The 19,824-nt window shown below is 46.1% G+C and overlaps 1 protein-coding gene across 6 annotated transcripts in view; it reads left to right on the top strand.

Annotated features, from left to right (window-relative positions):
• ATP8A2 (ATPase, aminophospholipid transporter, class I, type 8A, member 2) overlaps nucleotides 1–11,473 on the top strand; it is a 310,653-nt gene extending 299,180 nt beyond the window's left edge. For all 6 annotated transcript variants that reach the window (XM_010572662.1, XM_010572661.1, XM_010572660.1 and 3 more), the window contains one exon: nucleotides 4,156–11,473. In XM_010572662.1, coding sequence (XP_010570964.1) covers nucleotides 4,156–4,253 — 98 coding nt within the window. In that variant the 3' untranslated portion in view covers nucleotides 4,254–11,473. The remainder of the gene's footprint in view (nucleotides 1–4,155) is intronic.
• Nucleotides 11,474–19,824: the final 8,351 nt, after the last annotated feature.

The raw sequence follows: 19,824 nt of genomic DNA, 5'->3' as shown, positions 1-19,824 counted from the left end.
CAAATCTCCTTAAAAACTGTGTGGAACCAGACGTTTGGCCTGAGAGAGAATTTGGCTGGCCAAGTGATACCCTAGCGTTGATTTTTGTTATGTCAGAGATATCTTTGGTATCTAAGCAGCAACATTTCCTAAAAGATTATTTTTTTTAAAGCCATTCCCATCCCCCCAAACCCTAAAATTTAATTTTAGTGGATTTGAATCTGGGCATTTTTCTCTGAAGGCAAACAACACGATGGTAAAATGCATTTTATACTTCGGACTATACTAAACCATAATACCACTGCCTGTATGAAATAGTGAAATGCTGCAGAAGGTAAGGTTTCCGACATGCTTCCCGCGAGAACTGCCCTCTTGCTGGTTGGGCTAAACAAACCCCAGGACGGACAGTTCAAGTGTATCAGAGGAGAGTGCAAGGAGTAGGAGGCCTCTCAAATAAATCCCTGAAGTGTCTAAAACTGTACGTGGTCCTTCCATGAGCAGATTTTCCAGAATAAAAAGAGCGCTCTGGACCCTTTCTGGTCCTGGTCTTGGAAGCTGTTGCATGTGAGTGGGCTGTTAAGCTTGCGCAGCTTTACTGTGTTCAAGATGCATACGTGGAGACGGTTTCTTTAGAGAAAGAAATTGCATTGCACAGACCAGAATAGTCATTGCAGGGAACAGAAGAAGAGTGCGCTAAATTAGAAACCTAATGGGAGACTAGATTCTGATCTACTAATAGAATATCAAAGCTTTAAGAAACCCCAACAGGATGCTTTTAAAATTCAGTAGGTTGCCTGATAATATCTGGTGTGAGTGAAACCTTAGATTTGATGAGAACGTGAATCTCCTCTTAACAGATGAGTTCCACTGACAGATACTCAAAAGTGTGCCTTTCCTCCATTAATAGAAGGTCTCCAAGTACAAAGGTCCTTCCTTCTGCGACGGCTGTGAGTGGGTTGTGCCCATAAAGCCCCAAAGAAAAGTGCTCCTTCCTTGGGCTGCTGCAGGAGAGCTGAACAATGAGGGCCTTGTTCCCAGGGCAGGCTCATAGGTGTGGTTTTAAAACTGGAGTTAGGGGAAAAGGTCAAACTTCCGAAAAGTTCCCTAGTAACCGGTAGATGGAAACTTTTCATTGTTTTTGGATGGAGTCTGAAAAGAGTGGAAATGTAGAGCTACTTGGGGAATGCGGATGGGACTTGAGCATTCACGGTGTTCTGACTCCACAAGGCACAGTCAGCTGCCTGAACAGCTTGAAGCTCGATTTTAATTGTAATGTGAATAAAAAAATGTAATATGAACTCATCTTCCTGTCTAGAGATCAACAGGGAACGTTTTAAAGAAACTGCCAAATGTTGAGCTTCAATGAAGTAGGGCAGTGTGCAAGTACGGGGGTCACAGCCTTTCCCACGACATATGCACAAAACCCTCATTGCTGATATTTCAGGATGGATCAAGAACATGAGGATGTAAGGATATCCCTCATATTCTTACCATTGATTCAACCCATACCATTCAAACCATTGATTGTCTTAGCTTGAAATTTTTTGCCACGTTCAGGTGTTTTCTACTGGTGTGAGAGTGGTGAAAGTATTTCTTTGATTGCATTTTGCAGTGGCTTTGCAGAGTGCTTGGGCTGCCTGGCTGTTTGTAGGCCTGTGCTAGCACTGGAAATAAGCAGGTCCTGGGAAGATACCTGGGGTTGACGGGCTCCGCACACTTGTGTGGTCAGTGCTGGATTTGCAGTAGTTATGGCAGTTGAAGGATCTGCTGTGCTGAATGATCTTTCTTTATTTACTTATAAGTAAATATAAGAAAGCCATCTTGATGGAGACCAGGCTATGGGGTATGGACTTCAGCCTTTCAGGGCTTAAGCTTGTGGTCTTTGACCAAGTTGAGTTTCCATTGAGAGTTTAGCCAAAAAGCTAACAGTATGCTGGCCCTTAGCGTGGAACAAACCCACTGGAGGTAGTTGTTTAAGTGTGAACCTACCCTTTTTTAAATGAAAGCTTGTTTTGTAAATCGTATTTCCTTTGCAGTTATCCAGCACACACATACTTTTTTCCAGAAGACTGTTCGCATTTTGTGAATGTATTCTGTGAACCTTCAGCTAGAGGCAGGAAAAACCAACCTGTACCTCTGTAGCTGTATGTATATTGGCATGGAATTGCTTAGGGAAAACAAAATGGGATGCTGGAATGGTCAGTCACATAATCAAATCAAAGTTCATACTGTCCTGCAATCCCTCCAAGAGGGAGATGTGACTGGAGTTAGCTCTGGGTGATGTACTTCTGTTTGAATGCCCTCCATTTACTGGCAAAGATTTCCTACCATGCTTGTGATTTAGGTCAGCTAACCTGGTGACAGCGTGCCCTCCTGCTAAGGGAGCGTGAGTTCTGCCTTAAGAGCCCAAATCTACAGCAAAGTCCCCGTGGCTTCAGAGGTGACATTTACCTGCATTCTCTGAGAGAGGAGACGACCCTCTGCGTTAATTGAACAGCGGTCATCCCTAGTGTTGTGGGACTGTCTTCCCAGCAGCTTACAGCTGTAAAGGACTTGCTGACCACGCTCCCTGTGCAGGCGTCAGCCAGAGGAAAAGATCTAGGAGTGCTTGAGCATCTCTGTGCTCAGCTCACATGGTCCCAACTTGGTTGTCAAGGTGAAGGTTTAACAAGCCTCACTCAGGGGTACAGTTCATTTCTGGGTTTCTGGCTACCAGCATCAGTCACCTGCTTCAAAGCAAGCTGCATTCAGGCCCGTGGGGAGCAAGTTCAGACTACAGCACCCAGGCTGCTTAGGGGTCTCACATCCCTCCTGCCTTAAGGAGGTGTTCAGCTCCGTGTGCCTTTCTGTCACAGGGTCCCTCTGTGTTGTGCTGCAGCCCTGTCTCACCTCGGTACCTGATCTAGGGGGGGGGAATATGCCTTAAACCTGTCAAGGGAGGACTCCTGAAAGACTTTTGCTGGGTCTGTGTGTAGTAATTGGGACATCCGTCCTTACATGATGCTGTGTCTTTCAGTCTGGGGTCAACCTGGGGCAGGATTTCACAATTCATAAACTCCTCCTTCCAGAGCTGCTCAGGGGAGATGGAGAGTTGCCCGTGGAGAGTTAGCCATGGTATAATTCTTGGTTTGTCCTAGGCAGTGTTCATGTCTGCCAGCTCTTGCCTGCTTTCCTACTACAAAGCATTATCTGGTTCTGTATAGCCTGTGACTTTCCTATTTCTCCATTTTTGTAACTATGCTAATCTGCCCTTCTCCTTTCTGGTTACCCATTTACACCTGAAAATCACCTTTCATTGGTGTCACAAAGTCTGTTGTCCTTTGCTGTAGTTTTCTGTTCAGAGTTTTATGTGGGGTCATGTCTGCTTTAAATATTGTTTGGTGTTTCACCATGTTGGCCCATTAGCTTTTGTGACTGTTTTATCAGTAATGTGGTGTTTTGCAGATGATGTCAGAAATGTCACTTGCCTTGTCCACAATACTTTAAAAGAAATCAGACACATGGGTATTTTCTTCTGAGTAATTTCTAGGGAGACCAAAGGATTGTGCTAGCTAGCAGGATTAACTTGTGCAAAATAGAGACCTCCAGAATATGTTTAAGTTTGCTCTATTCAAGATAAGGGTGACTGGCCGAGACAGTCGAGAATTGCTTGGTGTGATTGGTCAGGTGCCACCTGGAAACTTGTAAAAAAAAAAAAAAATTCCTGAATGGAGTCAAGAGGAAGATGTGACTCGGATCCGGTTGTGGTCTAGACATTTCCATGTTCCTCCAGGGAAACTACTGATATCAAGCAGACTGACTATAGAGAAGTTGAGACAAAATGCAAATCTCTACCTGTCTGTTAAGTCTTTAAAGAAGCTCTGCCACCATGGGAGTACACGTGGTGTCCAAATCAATCTGTAGTTTATTAGTGAGGCTAACTCAGAGGGATATGTTGAGTGTCTACACTAACCTGGCCTGGGGAGGGGAGCAGGAGGACAGCTGGCAGCAGACATCCTTTCTGTGCGATGTGGGCAGTGGGGTGCACAGCTGTAAATGTCAGAAGCACAATACAGAAATGAAGTTAGTTGCAGTCTGTCATGTAACTCTAGTGATGCCTAAAACTGTTCCTAAAAATGGGCTGTGCCCTTGAGCTGGACTTCAACTTTTCTTTTTTTTCTTCCTTTACTTTTTCAGATGGGTATGCATTTTCCCAAGAAGAACACGGTGTTGTTTCCCAGTCGCAAGTTGTTCGATCCTACGATACAACCAAAAGGAGAGCAGAAATAGAATAAATGGTTCTTCACTTGATGGGTGGTGGGAATAATGGGATTTGGATCAATGCATCCACTGTTAACAGGCAGCAGCAGCCAAAACACCAGAGAACTCATTTCTGTGGCCTTAGCCAACAAGTTTCTGTATTCTCCCTGCAAACCTTGAGTACATATTGTGGGGGGAAATCATTGTTTGAATTCAGTCGCAAAGCTCTGCCTAAAGTTTTGTTTATGTTGTTATGAAGCATTTGACTGTGCTATGTGAGGTGTGAAATTAAAAACAATGTTTTACCACTATTTAAAACATCAGCATAAGATTGTTCTGGGAGAAAAGTAGAAAATTTATGTTCCATGAGAAATCAGCCTTTGCTTAATTGGAACGGGGTGCTGAGATTTCCTGTTTTGTTACACACAGACCAAGTGCACACGGCTGCATGCGGACCTTACTCCCTCTAATATTCACTGTTTACTAATGTGGCTGAAATTTTAACAGGCAATTTGGCATAAAACTTTTGATTGCAACACAGTCTGTAGCTAAAAATGCTTATTTGCCTTCTTATGACAGAATAACACAAGATAGCAATGAATTACTTAGAGTATCTTTTGCCCTCTTACAGGATTTATTAGGGCTTTACCTTAGCTTTCTAAAACCCAATTAATAGCTCACAAAGCCAGGATGTCGAAGTCAGAGAGCTCGGCAGGGCAGCTGTCTTGAGTGCATGGCTTTGTGCACAAAGATGAACTCAAATAGGTGTCTCCTGGTAACTCTTCGTGATGTATTTGGACGTGCATTTCAAATGTAGCCTGGGATTTCTGTCCATGATCCATTCTCACTTTAACAATAGAATGAAACACTGAGAACTTAAAAGGTACAAGCTTGTCGGATGTTGAGAAAGAAGATCGGATGCGCACAGGAGACCGACGCTGTAACCCCAAAGAAGCATTCCCGTGACCAGGTAGGATAGATTTGCAAAGGCAAGTTAGGAAGGATTTACACACGTGCGTGCACACACATGTACACACACAGAGCTGGTCATTGTGAAGAGAAGACCTGCTGTTTGTTCAGCCAAACTAGTCACTCTTCTAGATCTTGATCCATCAACAGGCTTCCCAACACACTTGGACCTGTGAGCCCTGGAAGGAATGCTGGCTCCACGGCCTCACTGTGCCAGTAGGACAGGCGTGCTGCTGCATAGATTGGAAATTTTGGAAAAAAAAAAAAAGCAAAAACTGGGGCATAAGTTAAAGCTGAAAGAGCTCTTAGAAAGCTTATGCTGTCCTCCAGACAAGTTCTATTAATTTTAGTCGCCAAGACACGTTTCTGAATAGCATAAAGTAAATACTGCTGTGTTTTAACCAGGTTTCATGGCTAATGTGTATACTACATCTGTGCATTTAATAAGTTGGTGTTGTTTTTTGCCCTGTTGACCATCTTCCAGAACTTTTTATTGATTTAAATATATCGGAAAGCAATTTGAATATGAATATTTATGTTTAGCAAGGAAAAGGGAAATGCCAGCCTGGCCCACTGGCTTAATCTTCCTTAAGGGTTGTGAGTAAATGCCAGCGCTCAGGTGTCATAGTTCAATTCTTGGTGCCACCTTGGAGACTCGGAGTCCCCTTCCATGTTAAAAAGCAAATTTTGCTCCTGCAGCACCAGGCAGAATTGCTCTTGGATTAGGCTAATGGCACAGAGGGAAAAGTCATCACCTTCTTTCTGCAGTGCTAATGAGACAATTATGCAATAAGGGAAACGTGCAAATAATTTTGCCATAGGCATGAATGTCAAGGGGCCAAGTGTGGGTGTATATATTTTCTGGGAGATGAATTTTGTTTAAAGGCACGAATACTAGTGCAGAGAATAAATAAGGGGAGGGTAGACCTGATCCCAGGAGCTTTTAAATCTTAATGCTGATCTAACCTGTTAAACACTTTCTTTTATTTAGAAACAAAATCTATTTAGGAAATGTGGGGTGTAAGCCTGTCCTCAAAACCACTAACTGTTTCTTCCTTTTGTAACAACACAAGGAAAATTAACTTCCCACCGAGACAAAGCGAGATCAGCTTAGTCTTTGTACTCTAAGCCACACAGTAAACATTGGTATGTAAACAATTTGGAGGCTTTTCATGAGGATACAGAAAAAAATCTTCTAAAAACCTCTGGATAATGAAGAAGGGCAAGTAAATGTGTCGAGCAGAGAATAGAAGGGATCCTGGAGTCTCTTCTGTTCTCAACTTAGTGCAACAAAGTTTTACAGAACATAAGGAGAGATGCTGGGGAAGAGCAGCTGTCATCTAATGTGATTTATTTTATTAGTGCAGACTACAGGCTGTATCATTTTGACCTCTCTGTAAATTGAGGTCAGTGTGTGTCACAAACACAAACCCTCCCTAGAGTGAATAGTGGCTTAGATTGAGGTACGTGTGTTGGATGTCAGCTCAATGGGAATTACACATGGGGTTTGTCACAGGGCTATACAGTATGTGACACTGGGGCTAGCAGGTCAGACTTTATCATCACTGTAAGGCCTTAATCTCTAGCTGAGTTAATCCTGTAGAGCCCACCCAGGTCAAGCCCTGGCATTCTTCTTGTTCTTTGGAGTCATTACAGGAATTAATGTATTGTAATATGCTGTAGCCTGACTGTTGGAGTTGCTTGTCTTGGTGAACAATGATGAGGTGTATTCCAGTGGTGTGTTAGCAAAAGGAGAACGGCAGCTGCTCTGCATCAACAGAATTCCTTGTTCATTAACACAAATGCACGTAGCAGGAACAGCAACCTTTGAAAGCGCTATGTGAAAGTGTTACCAACTAGACAAGGTATTGGAGCAGAAGGAATGGGAGATTTCTGCTTGACCATCCAGACTTAACTGCCTAGGGCTGATCAAAAAAGGATGTCTTTGGGCAGCGTTCTGCACTGACCAAAGTGGCGATGGGGTTTTGAATATTGGGAAGGAAGTGGCGATTTTCCTGAATTAAACCTGGATCTGGTTGCTTCTTTTTGTAACACCGTAATCTCTGCTTGCATAGAAGCTGCTGTTCCTTTAACGATTGCCTAGTAGCAAATTAAAGCTGGTGTGCGGGAGCCTGAGCTGAGCACTGCTGAGAAGTCTGGTGACATTTTCTTTTCCTTGACAGGGCTTCAGGTCTTGCTGTAGGGAGCTAGCATGGGAAGTCAGTAATAACTTGTCAAGGAGAAATGGCGAATAACCAATAAAAGTATTGGAGTCAAACTAAGCTGCTAATGTATCTAAAAATGTATGTGGAGTTAACATGAACTATATGGGCTGTAAATTAAGATAACAGCCAAGCCTCGCTAATCTGCACTTCACTAGACCACACGCCTCTTAGTGCATGCCAGAAATGTGAAGTCTCTTCCACTGCCTCAGCCAGCAGCTAATAGCAGATGCTGCAGGGAAGTCTCCTGTTACCAAGATTACATTATTTTTACAGCATGTACTGGAGTGTGTTTGCTGGGAGACAGTCAATGCTCATAAATAAAGAGGAGAAGGCTCAGGTGGACCAGAATAAGTGAAATGCAGCGACTATAACATGGTTGGTGGGCACACTGGCTGCAGCTTGGCCCTCCATGGACAACCCCACGAGCTTGGGAGGTGCACAGTCCTTGCGCTGTCCCTGTCCTGCAGGCTTATTTTGCCCTTTTGGGCTAACTCACCAAATCTGCTGTTTTGCATTGCCTCCAGTCATCAGTTCAGACTAGTGATGCCCTATTTACGTTCTCCCTTGGTTTTATAAATAATGACTTAATTTCATTTTTAAATACTCTGAGGACTGTACTCTTGCTGTTAAGCCTCACACTTGAAGTTTGAAGCAGAGCAGCCCTTGAGCGGGTGTTCACCCCCGAGAAGCACTTTGGATTTGTCAGATTTCTCCCTAGTTTTAAGGGACTGAGGATATTTTACCTTAGTTTTAGATCATCACACAGTATCAATGCCTTAAACTTCAGTCGGTTTGCAGGGAGAGCAATTCGTGTCTTGTTGAGTCTAACAATAAATGGTCATGACATGAAATGCCTGATGAGTTGGAGAAGAATTTGGCTGTGTCTGTCGTATACCTGATGCATCTGGGTAGCAGTTTGCTTCTGAAACGTGGCGCTAACTATGCATGTTCCTCAGTCTCTAGACAGTTGGGCTCCTTCTGTCCTATCAGTCAGGACCCTTGTATTTGTCTCTCCCGGAGCCTGTGTATGCTGCAGCTCCATGCCTTGTTGAAGATGCTGAGCACCAAGCAGATCCAGACCCTCTTCTCTACCTTCTACCTGCAGGGTCCCCTGGGCACGGCCCTGAGGCCGTCCCGCAGGCAGCTGTTGGAGGCACAGCCGAAGTGCCTATCAAATGGGGAGAGTTTTGAATTCAAATCCAAGTATCGTCCCTAGCCATAACTCATAATTGTCACTGCAGGCAGTGTAGCGAGGTATACAAGAGATGAAGACTCAGCAGGTTATGAATCTGGTGACTGGGCTTGTACACGGCCCATTCTCATCCCACTGGTCAGGCCCTGTGTGAGCAGCTGTGTCACTTGGCGAGCGAGTGAACAGGCAGTGGCACTTCTCTTTAGCATGTTGTTTATTTGCAGCCACATCACTGTTCCTCAGAAGCCCTCTCTGCAGCAGCTCTGTCCCAGATGCCACTCTGAAGGGCGGCTCTCCAGCTGTTCCCTAACACGGTGGCCCAGTTGTCTTTGTATCGTAGGTGGTGACCGGTGGGACTCTCCCAGCAGCAGCAGGGGTAAAACAAGCTATTCCAGGAGCACAGCCCCTGCTTCTTTGGAAATGACCTTAGTGCTGATGAGGTCGGGCCTTTGACATGACCTGAGCTTTCAGATGGATGGTTTCTAGAGCTTATTATTCCTGGTGCTGAGCCTTCTGGGTTGACTGCAAGCAATTCCTGTTAGAATAGAGTGAAACATGCTTTTACGCTTTTTCTTGTACCGTACATGAAAGGCTCAGTGCTTTGTTCGGTGAAACCATACACATTGATTATTTTCTTAGAGCTTTCTCCTCCTGTGTGGCATTGGGGAAAGTCTCCTTGGTTTGATTACACAGTTAACAGCCCCGTTCCCATTTTATTTTCACTAGTCTTATGATATTGCTTACACTGACTTCTCAGAACTCAATAGCTCCAGGAGGGGGAGAGCTCAGATCCTCATACCTGAAAGCTTCGTTATCCTCCAGACACCCAAGAGAGCCTCCACTACCGTTCAGCACTTGTGACCAGAGCTGTGTGTCTGGAGAAGACCACAAGACAGATCAGTACAATAGATGACAGCAAAAGAAATCCATATGGATGCGGAGAATAACTCTTTCCATACCTTTTCATACCTAGCAGCAAGATTGATAGAGGCTTTGAGCCTTGTTTGCAAATGAAAACCAGAAAGTGCCCTGTGCTGCTTAGCCACATAAGTGAATCCCGAAGGTGATTGATTCTTGGTGACCTGCAGCCTGGCCAGGTTTATCTGGCCGGGAACGTGCTCTCGGATGGGCTGTCTGGAGGGGCGAAGGGGCTGGGAAACGAAATAGCTTGGCCGAGACCACTGCTGCTGTTAAAGAGCTGTGATGAAGCTTACTTCTCCGGTTCCTTTCTGTGGCTCTGGGAAGGGAGGAGGAGACCTGTGTTACGAGCTTCTGAAGCTCCGTTGTCTCCTGAAGCTGAGCTTTCTCTGGCACCAAGCAGAGTCCTGGGCTTGGAGAAAGGGAACATGTCCCTGCCAGAAGCCCCCCTGCTTGGCGTCCCTTGGCTCTAGCAGGTTCTTTTCTGGGTTACGACAGGTGGCTAAATTGTTTACTGGCTGCTGTTTGCCTCATGGACCTACAGGAATTGAGCACTAAAATTATTTCAGTCCTGACAGGGAACGTCTGTCTCGGTTAACAGGACTTCTCTTTGGGTGTTGCTCCTGGCCAGGTTCCTAACTCCTGGGCCGGTGGAAGGGGCTCGTTAATCCGAGGACCTGGGTCTTTTTGTGATAGAGCGTGAAGCTGAGGGGTTGTTTCGTTTGGATTTGTGGCTTGCTCGTTTGTGGTATGGACAGAAGGTAAAACAGCTGAGTGCTAGCGCTTCTCCAAAACCTTCCTTTATGTACGAAGAAGGTGAGGCAAGTTCTCCTGAATTCTGCCACGAGGGGATCATTCTACCTCAGCATCTCTGTAGCTATGAAAGAGAAATAGAAGTGGGTAAATGACAAATTGTGTGTGGGCAAGCCCAGGTCTGGGAAGTCACGCAGAAGTCTAACGATGAAGAAAAGGACTAATATGTTGCCAAACTGTCACTGTGCATAGCCAGGAGGTCAGCACCCTTGTAATTATGGAGCGATGAAGCCAAGGGGAAAAGCCAACATTAACAGAAAGACGTGATTGTTTTAAATTCTGACCACCTTACTGGGTGGCTTCCCTGCGAAGATGTTCCAGATGTCGTCTTGGCATAAATTAATTTCAAAACATCTGCAGGGTTTCTTAGAAAACATGGAATTTAACAGACAGTGAATATGCTCTCCTTTGCCCTTCTGGCTGATACTTTGATTCAGGACGGGAATGCAGGCACTTGCTGTTCTTACTATCAAGAGTCCTTAGACTGAAAGTTGCTCGAAGTTTTTTTTCAACCTTTTTTTTTTTTTTTTTTTTTTTAAAAAAGAAAAAGGGCTCCAGATAATATAAAGCAATGAGGCAGCCAAGCCCTCTGGGACTGTGTGTGCATGTGTGTGTTGGAAGAGTCACCCGACTTGAAAACCTCCCCGTGTCCCTCCTCCTGCCCCCGAAGTGCAGCCCATTGCGCTGGGAGGTCAAATATTCAGCGGCTTGAGTGACAGGAACTTTAACAGCATCTTTTTCATCAGCGAGCCAAGTCATGTGCCCGCTTGTCTGTCGTATCTGTACTCGAATTGCTTAAATATTGTTTCAGATGGGGAGGTTTTAATCTGGATATGCAGAGAGGAGTAATGCTGTGGGGGGATGTTTAATTGGCTCCCAGCAGAGCAGCAGTGGTGTGTGGGTTTTTTCCTCTAGAAGTGTTACCATTTTCACATCCTATTAATGTCCTCTGGTAGTTTAAATACAGCATAGCATTACAGTGGAGTTTGTTTCCCTCCTAGACTGAATACAAATGAAGGTCATTTACTTGTATTTTTAGAAGGTTTGGAAAACTTAGAAAATTTGTAGCTTTGAACAGCATTGTTGACTGTTGTATGTCTGCACAAAAATATTTCCAATAAACCTTTTATTAAAGCAATCCAATGGACAGAAGCTTGTTTGTTTTATCCCCCCCACAAGTTTTGCAGCAAGAGTTCAATGTTAAATGCATTTGAGATTTAGCCTGCAAAGCTGGTGAGTGGATTATTTTTATTTTTTCATGACCTCTTGGGTGTGTTTTAAGGGCCTGCTTCTGTTAGTGCCAAGGACAAGGTTTGGGTGCCTTTAGTGGGTCTCAGATCAGGCCCCAAATGCAAGACTAGTATGGCAAAATAAGAATGGTACTGGTGAGCTTAGAGCAGGTACCTGATCTTTGAATAATGTCTCCAGGGGAAAACCATCTTTTTACATAAACTAGATGGACAGATATTCTCCTACAAATAATATCTTTGATCTCACCAAGGCTTCACCAAAATAAACCTGGGAAACCTTTTGTCCCAGCTAAGTCACGTAGACACAGCAGGGGAAGATTAAGCCCTAAAATTTCCTTTGCTCCTTTCTTGCATCTAAATTTGCAAGAGGCTTTTTGAACACCGGGCCCGCATGCTCTTGCGTTTGTGGGGGGAGAGCGGTCTGATGACACATCGAGATGTGCAGTGATGCAAGACCACGAGAGATGCCTTTCTCCAAACCCTCCTGAGCGCAGGGGCAGGATCTCTCCTGGTTCTGCCTCGTCAGGAATATCATGTCCAGTCTCTGCTGACGGCGCTCAGCCGATGCTGCCGAGCTCGCTCGCGTTGCCTTGCCCGGAGAAGTACCTCTCAAGCTCGCTTGCCTCAAGCAAGACCAACGGTGCGAAGCACAACACAAAGGCTCTTGTGTCCCCGGTAGCTCTGCATCCCTGTGCTCCGGGGGACGCGTGCTGTGATCCTCTCTGCTATGATGTGTTCATTCTGTTTAACAAATATTTTTTCATAGGGAGCTGTGAGCCACCTTGTCCCTCGCGCTGGACCTGCTGGTGAGCTGGGGGTGGCACACCGGAGAGCTCGGCCGGGCGAGCCTGGGCTGTGAGACCTCAGGGCACAGCCAGCTCAAGGCAACAGCAGCATCCTACTGATACTCGAGTCACGGCTGAAGTTAAATTTGCAGAGAAGATTGGCCTTACTCGGTTTTTTGATGGGGAACATGCATTACAAGACCCTTATGAAAGTAAAAGTGCATGAGCCTTAACAAAGAGATCTTTTTGTCTAAATATTATTAGACACTGGAATTAAACAGATTTTATCAGGAACAAAATGCATATTTATATATATAGTCTGGCTAAAACTTTTCTTCCTTGGGGTGCTATAACTTGATGACTGGTTTTTTTCGTTATAGATTGCCGACAGAACCACTTTTAAGAGCATAGAGAGACTTTTTTAAAACAACAAATTACTTCTGGATTTTTAAAATTAGGAAACAAAAAGGAGGTGTAAGCCAAATTTCCCCTCTTCCCTTTACGAGTTACTGCTTGAGCGCATTTCAAAACACTTTTATCCCAGAAGCCAGACCTAGTACCTGCTTTTCCTTTGCAGAGAAATAAAAAGCCAGCGATGAACTCCTTGTGTATCCCTGTTGTGCAGCGGTAAACGCCTGCTCCTTCCCTGGGCCTCTGTAGCAGCAGTCCAGCCCTCAAGTGTGTAGCAGCAGGAACTTCGCTGTATGTAAAAGCTTCTCACACATCTGGGCAATCAATTATGCCAAAGTAAAATTGATGGTAAGCTTGAATAAGCTTTATTCGGTTGGTGGTGGGAGAACTTGATGCTTAGCTGACTGCTCCCTGCACTGTTGTCTCTTGTACAGCGCACTGAAAAGGAAATGAATCTCAGAATTGTTAAATATAACAGATTGCTGCTTAAAACCCTTATTAGATATATTAGTTGACTAATCACCTCAGAGACTTTCCCTCTAACAGTTTGACGGGCAGGGCTGTGAGACTGTCTAGTGCTCACGTCCCAGAGCCAACTATTTGCCAGAGCAGCTGTTAAGTCCGTTGCCGGCAGGCTTTGGTGCCTCATACCAGACCAAAGGAGAATCAAAGTCCCTAAACCCGAAGGTTAATGCTCAAGTCTGAAATGGGAGCATTAAAAAATAAGTGTAACTGAGAAAGGTCCTGTTGAGGAATGTTAAGCAAGAAGATTTCAGAAATGTAATCCCTTTCTGTGAGCGCTGCTGCCACAGTACCCAGCCTCCTAGCGCAGCCCCGCGCCTCTTCAAGTTCCCCCAACTTTTGGGGTGCAGCAGGTCCTCAGAAACTTGGAAAGAGTTTCCTCCTGCTTCCTCCTTGGCAGAAATACGGGGCTGCAGAGAAATGAGCCTTGAAACATCCTTGAAAGCGGCTGCTGGTTCTTGGCTGCCCGCGCTGAGGAGGGAGCTCTCAGGCAGATGGTGAGTGGGCTGCGTCCAAGGTGGGGCAACGGTGAACCATGCTGGTGAGACCTTGCTCCGGGGGACACGCCGTGACGAGGCTTGATAGGAGGGAGCTCATCTTGCATTTTCATGCCGTGACTGCTCCGGTGGACAGCGGGGTGATGGCGGAAGAGGTGGTCCTGGTTCCCTTCTGCATTTCCCATGGTATTGGGTGCTGCCCCTGAGGGTGTCCTGTTGTTGGAGCGGTGGGGACGCTGAGCTTGCTGGGTCACACGAAGCAGGCCCTTGAGTGCTGAAGCTGCAAGCTTTAAAGGCGTTTTGGCACTTAAACCCTGCAGTGGAGTGCCTGGGAGCCTCAGCGCTCGGACCACCTCGTGTCTGATGGCTTGGCTGGCACAACCTGCAGCCGGATCGCACGCGTCTAGCACAGTTGTCACAGTAAAACAAGACTGGTTCATTGGTCTTGACGGATGCTGTGGAGCTGGTGGTACTTGCTGGGAACCAGTACAGGCAGCAGGAGCACCTCCTGGTCCCTCAGGAGAAAGAGGACTGGAAGAAGGGGTCTGTGGGTTGGGCTGGATATGTATAATATGCTGGGTTTGTAACTGTGCTGGTCCATCTCCCCCGTTCCTTTCTCCACATTGTGGAAAGAAGTGCCTGCAAGCATGCTAATATGGGTCTTTGTCTGGAAAAAAATGTAACATGGTCTTAGTGTCTGTCCATTTGGACGTGCCCAGTATCAGAGCTTGAGCTGCATACCTATTTCATGCATGTTGATTAAATCCTGTATAATGACTGTACATATTTATCCATACATAGTGAAGGTGGCATTTTAGCTTTTAAACTGAGAGCCTGATTCTGACTGCACAGGAGGTCTACAGCAGTTGCTTTTGGTTTGCACAGATGTAAACTGAGAATCACTTTTCCCCCATAATGAGACATTTACAATCACGCACAGACTGTCTGATGTGCAAAGTCAATGGAATTCTTCCTCTCAAAAGCAAATATTGAGGGAATTAGCAGCTGCATAAGCCACTCTTTACTATTCAGGTAATAAATCATAGCAGAGACCGCACAACACGCTGGCATCCTTGTCTCGGAGGAGCAATGTCCTGTAAGGGGTCAGACTTGTCCTGGGGCGAGTGGCCGTGGTGCCATCGAGCTCTGGGAAGTTTGTGGCCCAGCTAAGCTTGGCTCTGCCCAGTAGGATCGAACGCTCCACCAGCCTGTCCCCATCAGCTTTCAAAGTACTTTCCAAACCTGATTGAAGGAAGTTGCTCAGTATCCTGGAAGGGAGATAGAGAAGGAATTTTATTTTATTGTTGCGTTATTACTGCTGTGTGACACGATGTTCGCTTGCCCTAGCTGAAGAGGATTGATAGGATCTGAAGCGGTGCCTTCCTGCTTTTTGGTTTTTAAGTTAACCTACAAACACAAACCAGCGTGGGCCGTGCCCTGAGCTGCTTCAGCATTAAACATGAGGAAGGCTTGATGGAAAGCAACTCCTCTTTTGAATTAAGCAACATTTTTCAGCTTGATGTATCACTGTTTGCCTTGATTTTGCTGGAGGTTTTCTGAAGGACTGGTAACAGTAAATAAGGGATTGCTTATCTGAAAGTGAAGGATTATCATGTTGCATGAGAAAGGATGTTATTTCTATGCTGTCTTGAATATTTGAATTCTACTTTTGCTACTACAAGCCTAGGAAGTGGGTGAAAACAGCCTGTGATGGCAGACAAGATTCTGTTTTCAAAGTTTAAGGTGAGTTTTCTTTCGTGTTTCCTGATGTACTGTCAACAACGCAAACGAGAGAAGGAAACGATGTCTGTCCTTGGCGAGCTGCGTGTGCCCACCAGGCCTTGCCCAGTGCAGAAGGTGACTGAGTTGTTACCCGCGTGGTTTCCTCTCATCAGAAATAACCACCAAAACTGATAAATATTAGGAAAAAGTAAATGAACCTTCTTTTGCCAAAGCCAGTGGCCACTACAATGCTGGAGGCACTTGGCAGTCTGAGAGCTGTGATTCATGTTACACTCCAGAGAGGTCTGTCTCCCCTCTTTTAATGAAAATCAGGGAGTAAGCAGACACTCAGCCTCTGACACACCTAGCAACTTTTTGGCCATGCCTAGCGCAATGTTTGCCTTCCTGGTTTTCCAAATACTGAGACCAAGACGACTTTACAGCACCAGTGACTGGTGTTATTTAGCCATTGAGGTTGCACAGAAATACTGCCACAGGGATTAAATGCTCTGCTACAGGACGGGGGACACTGTGAGCCCCCAGGGAGGGCAGGGTCTCGCTGAACTGGCTCCATTTGGTGCAGAAGGGGAAGGGGAGAAAGGATGTCACAGGCTTAAGTGACTTGTTCAGTCCATTTGCAAGTGATCCTGGGCAGGAAAATGTTGCAAACCCCGCTGAGGACAGAGAAATAATACAAAGGGACCTACAGAGAAGCAAGAAATATGAGCAGGAAACAATAAAATGAGATTCAGCTTGGAAAAATACAAGGGAATACATGTGGGGAATAATATTTAGTAACAACTTCAGTGGGAGGAAAAGAACAGGAAAGCAGAAAATCTGGAGGGGAAAGAAGAGCTCCAGTAAGACAAAAAATGAACAGCAAATTAGATATTTTGAAAGGGAGGTGCTGAGGTTAATGTGCTGAGCTGGGACCCAAACCCAGCTCCCTCTCCTGTGGCCATTACGGGCACATTTAAGCGATGGCCTCTAATCGCACCAAGGTCCGCTTTCCCCTAACGAACGCGGCGCTGGCTGGTAACAGCTGTATGGGGACACGAAAATCTTGTGCTGAGGGGGAGGAATAGGCTTTGACAATGCCAGCTAGTAGGTTAGACGTTTCAGAGCGGTTCTCTGTACGAGTGTTGTGAGGGTGTCGTGTTGCTGGTGAGAATTTTGTGCCATTTCCCCACACGGCTCAGTGGTTTGGGCACCGTGGGTCAGTGCTGGCTGCGCCTGGCGGGATGGGGTACGGCTGCCTTGGGGACACCGATGCCACGCTGGTATGTGCTATGGGCAAACCGGTGCCAGCCCAGCCTGTATGGGTTTTACTGGCTTCTCCCCACCATCATTACTGCTTACTGTGCACACCATCCCTGGCACGGCACAGTACTGACCACTTCAGTGCCTTAAATAGGTAGCAAGGTATTCAGAAACAGGCACTGAAAAAGTATGCCATATACTTTAAACTGCAAGTTTAAGGGGTGTAAACAGCAGGAAAAAAAGAGGAATTGTTTAGGACAGCCTGGGAAGATAGGACTGAGTAACAGGATGAAATTGAGCAAGGAAAAAGGCGTACAGCCTCTCAGGGTAGGTTTCCTGAGCCATGCGTCATCCCGCACCGAGCTGCATGACCGGCCACGGAGAGCCCCATGGGGAGCACTTGGCCAGGGCTGCAGGATGGGTGAAGTGACTGCAGGAGTGTTTCCATCGCTTCTTGCAGCCATATAAGGCTAAAAATGCATTTACGGGCCATGCAGCAGGTTTGGAAGTGTGGCTGTGATTTTTTAAGCTTCAGATTTTTAGGCTCTTGTATTATAAAGAAAAGGAGAAGCCTGGCTCTCCTACGGAGCAGACGCATGTTCACTGGTAGGACCCGAGAGCCGCCGTACCTATCCTCATCCGTGGTCCGAGCTCACCCTTGGGCTGCCACGGCACAGTGCTACGCAGCAGCACCGCACCAGGCTTTTCCAGTTATTGTATTACACGTGGGAATAGTCCTGCTGAATTACAACCAAATAGAGCCTGCTCTTAACTAGCACTGTAGCCTATAAAAAGTAAATAAATGCATCTTTCCTAACCACCGCTTGAGCTTGCTTGGAATTAATCAGCACCACTTTCCACACTTCCTTTCCCCGTGCCATCCATAGTGACTATGTGCAGCAGGAAAAACCCTACCCCTCTTGACTAAGGGAAAAAAATGCCATGGAAAAAAAAAAAAACCAAACCACAACCTATAAAAATAGGAGAAAAAGCTTTGACACAAACTATTGGCCTCTCCTGCTGCGAAGTGCTCGTCACCTCAGCACATCTGCTCTAAGCCGTGGCTGACCCCTTCCTTCCCTGCCAGCTTTCCGTGGCGTTTTGGGACGTGCTACGTACAGACTGACCAAGGCTATGGTTTTTTCCCAACTGTTCTTTCCTATTTGAGTCATAAACAGGCAGATCCAACAAGGCCCGATTTCCTATCCTGGTAACCATGAAGCCAACTGAAACCAAAAATCCTCTGAAAAAATGCCATTTGCTGCAGAGTATTTGGCATTATTTGGAAAGGGCGAGCCTGATGGGGCCATGGGCTCTGCCCATCCTGCTCCCCAACCTCCCTGTGGCCGCTGGCACATGAGGGTCCCCAGCTCCCCCGAAGCTCAGATGCCCGCTCCCTGCTCCCCTCCAAATGTGCCCCCTCAGACGTGCTCCACCCAGGCACAGCCTTCAGCCATGTAAGGTGGTGTTTTTACTGTTACTCTTTAAAAACAGTCAAAAAATCCTAACTGTGCTCTTTGCCAGGGTCTGGAGAACTGGGCTGGTCAGATGTGCTCTTGTAGATGGAGGAAAGTAAAGCATTAACTGAAGGAAAACCTATAACAAAGCAAACAAAAAGTCACACCATAAAGTATTTATTAAGAAACAATGGGGGCTTTTTTCTTCAGTTATAAGAAACACTTTAAAGCAAGTGCCCTTTCAGAGATTTAAAAGCTATATCAAATGGTAACATTGGTTTTACATTATTGTACATGACATGAAAAAAAAAAAAAACAAACCACCACATCTCACAAACTTCCTTTTATTACAACTCAGGTTTCTCTGCCTTCAGTTGCAAATTATTTTCTACAGACTTAAATTTAACTTATTCTTTTTTCTTTTTAACCAAGTAAACAATATACAAAGAAGAGCTTCACCTGAATTTCGTAGGTCAGAGGAGGTATCCTTGCCAGGGCATGTGCAAGGCAGACAGCATGCGCTGGGGGGGGGCGGTGGGGGTGAGAGCTGACTTGGTTCACAGTTGGAAAAGATCACGAACGTGTGGATGGGCTTGTTGTCTGGCCACACGGTAACAGGCCAGGTCTCCCCTCGGGCCAAGCACCTCCAGCTCCTGCCAAACCCACGAGAAGCTGAAGGCACCCGAGCCCCCGTGCCAACTCACTCAGCTTCGGAAGGTCGGCGCGACCGAGCTGCAACAACGTGGGCAGGTAGAAACCTCAGTTTCCCCAGGAGACCCGAGCACGCGTTGGGTCCTTCGAAAGCCCAGCAGCACCCGGCGCCGGAGCAGCGGCTGCCTTGGAAGCTCTGCGGCAGAGCCGAGCAGCCACCCCACACCTCCAGCCTTGCCAAAGCCGGGCTGGAGGGGAAGCTGGGTTTCGTAAGCCAAGCTTTCTGCCCAGGTCCTACACGCTGAACGAGCGATCGCAGCCAGGAACAGCAGATCCGGGATAAATTACCTATTCATTTTCCTGTGTCAGTGGTCAAACCATTCCTGCTCGCTGCAGACTGCCTGTGTGTGGCGTGTTTACGAGTAAGCCATTGGATTTGGCACTGCTTCCACACCTATGTGTAATTTAAAAACAGACATACAAAAAAAATAGTAGTATCACAGTTATTGCTACATACTGATACAGTATCAGACAATAAGAAACCTTTCATCAGCTCTGGTCTGGTTACAGTAATTGCCCGGTTTTGGTATATGCCCTCTGTTGCAGTGTTTTGGCTGAAGAACGAATGGATGGAAATGCAGAAACTAAGGGTTTTGGGTGTTTTGGTTTTTTTTTTTTTTAAGAAACAAAACCCAGCCTTAAATAGCTTGTTTCATCCAGGGTGATATATTACAATTAGCACGGTCTGATAATTCCCAGAATGCTGTTGCCTCTTCAACCTGGACAGGTATTTTTTCCCCAGACGCAGCAAAGCAAGACGGAGCCTGCAGCTCCAGTGTGAAGTGTCCCCCCTCCCCTCACAGCATTGTCCCTCCTCCCTGACCCCCATGGCATCACGGGGAGCTGCAAGCACCTTCATCCTTTGGTTGGATTT

Source organism: Haliaeetus leucocephalus, unplaced genomic scaffold, assembly GCF_000737465.1.
Source record: "Haliaeetus leucocephalus isolate CR32 unplaced genomic scaffold, Haliaeetus_leucocephalus-4.0 Scaffold351, whole genome shotgun sequence".
NCBI lineage: Eukaryota > Metazoa > Chordata > Aves > Accipitriformes > Accipitridae > Haliaeetus > Haliaeetus leucocephalus.
This window is presented reverse-complemented; position numbering and strand designations above follow the sequence as displayed.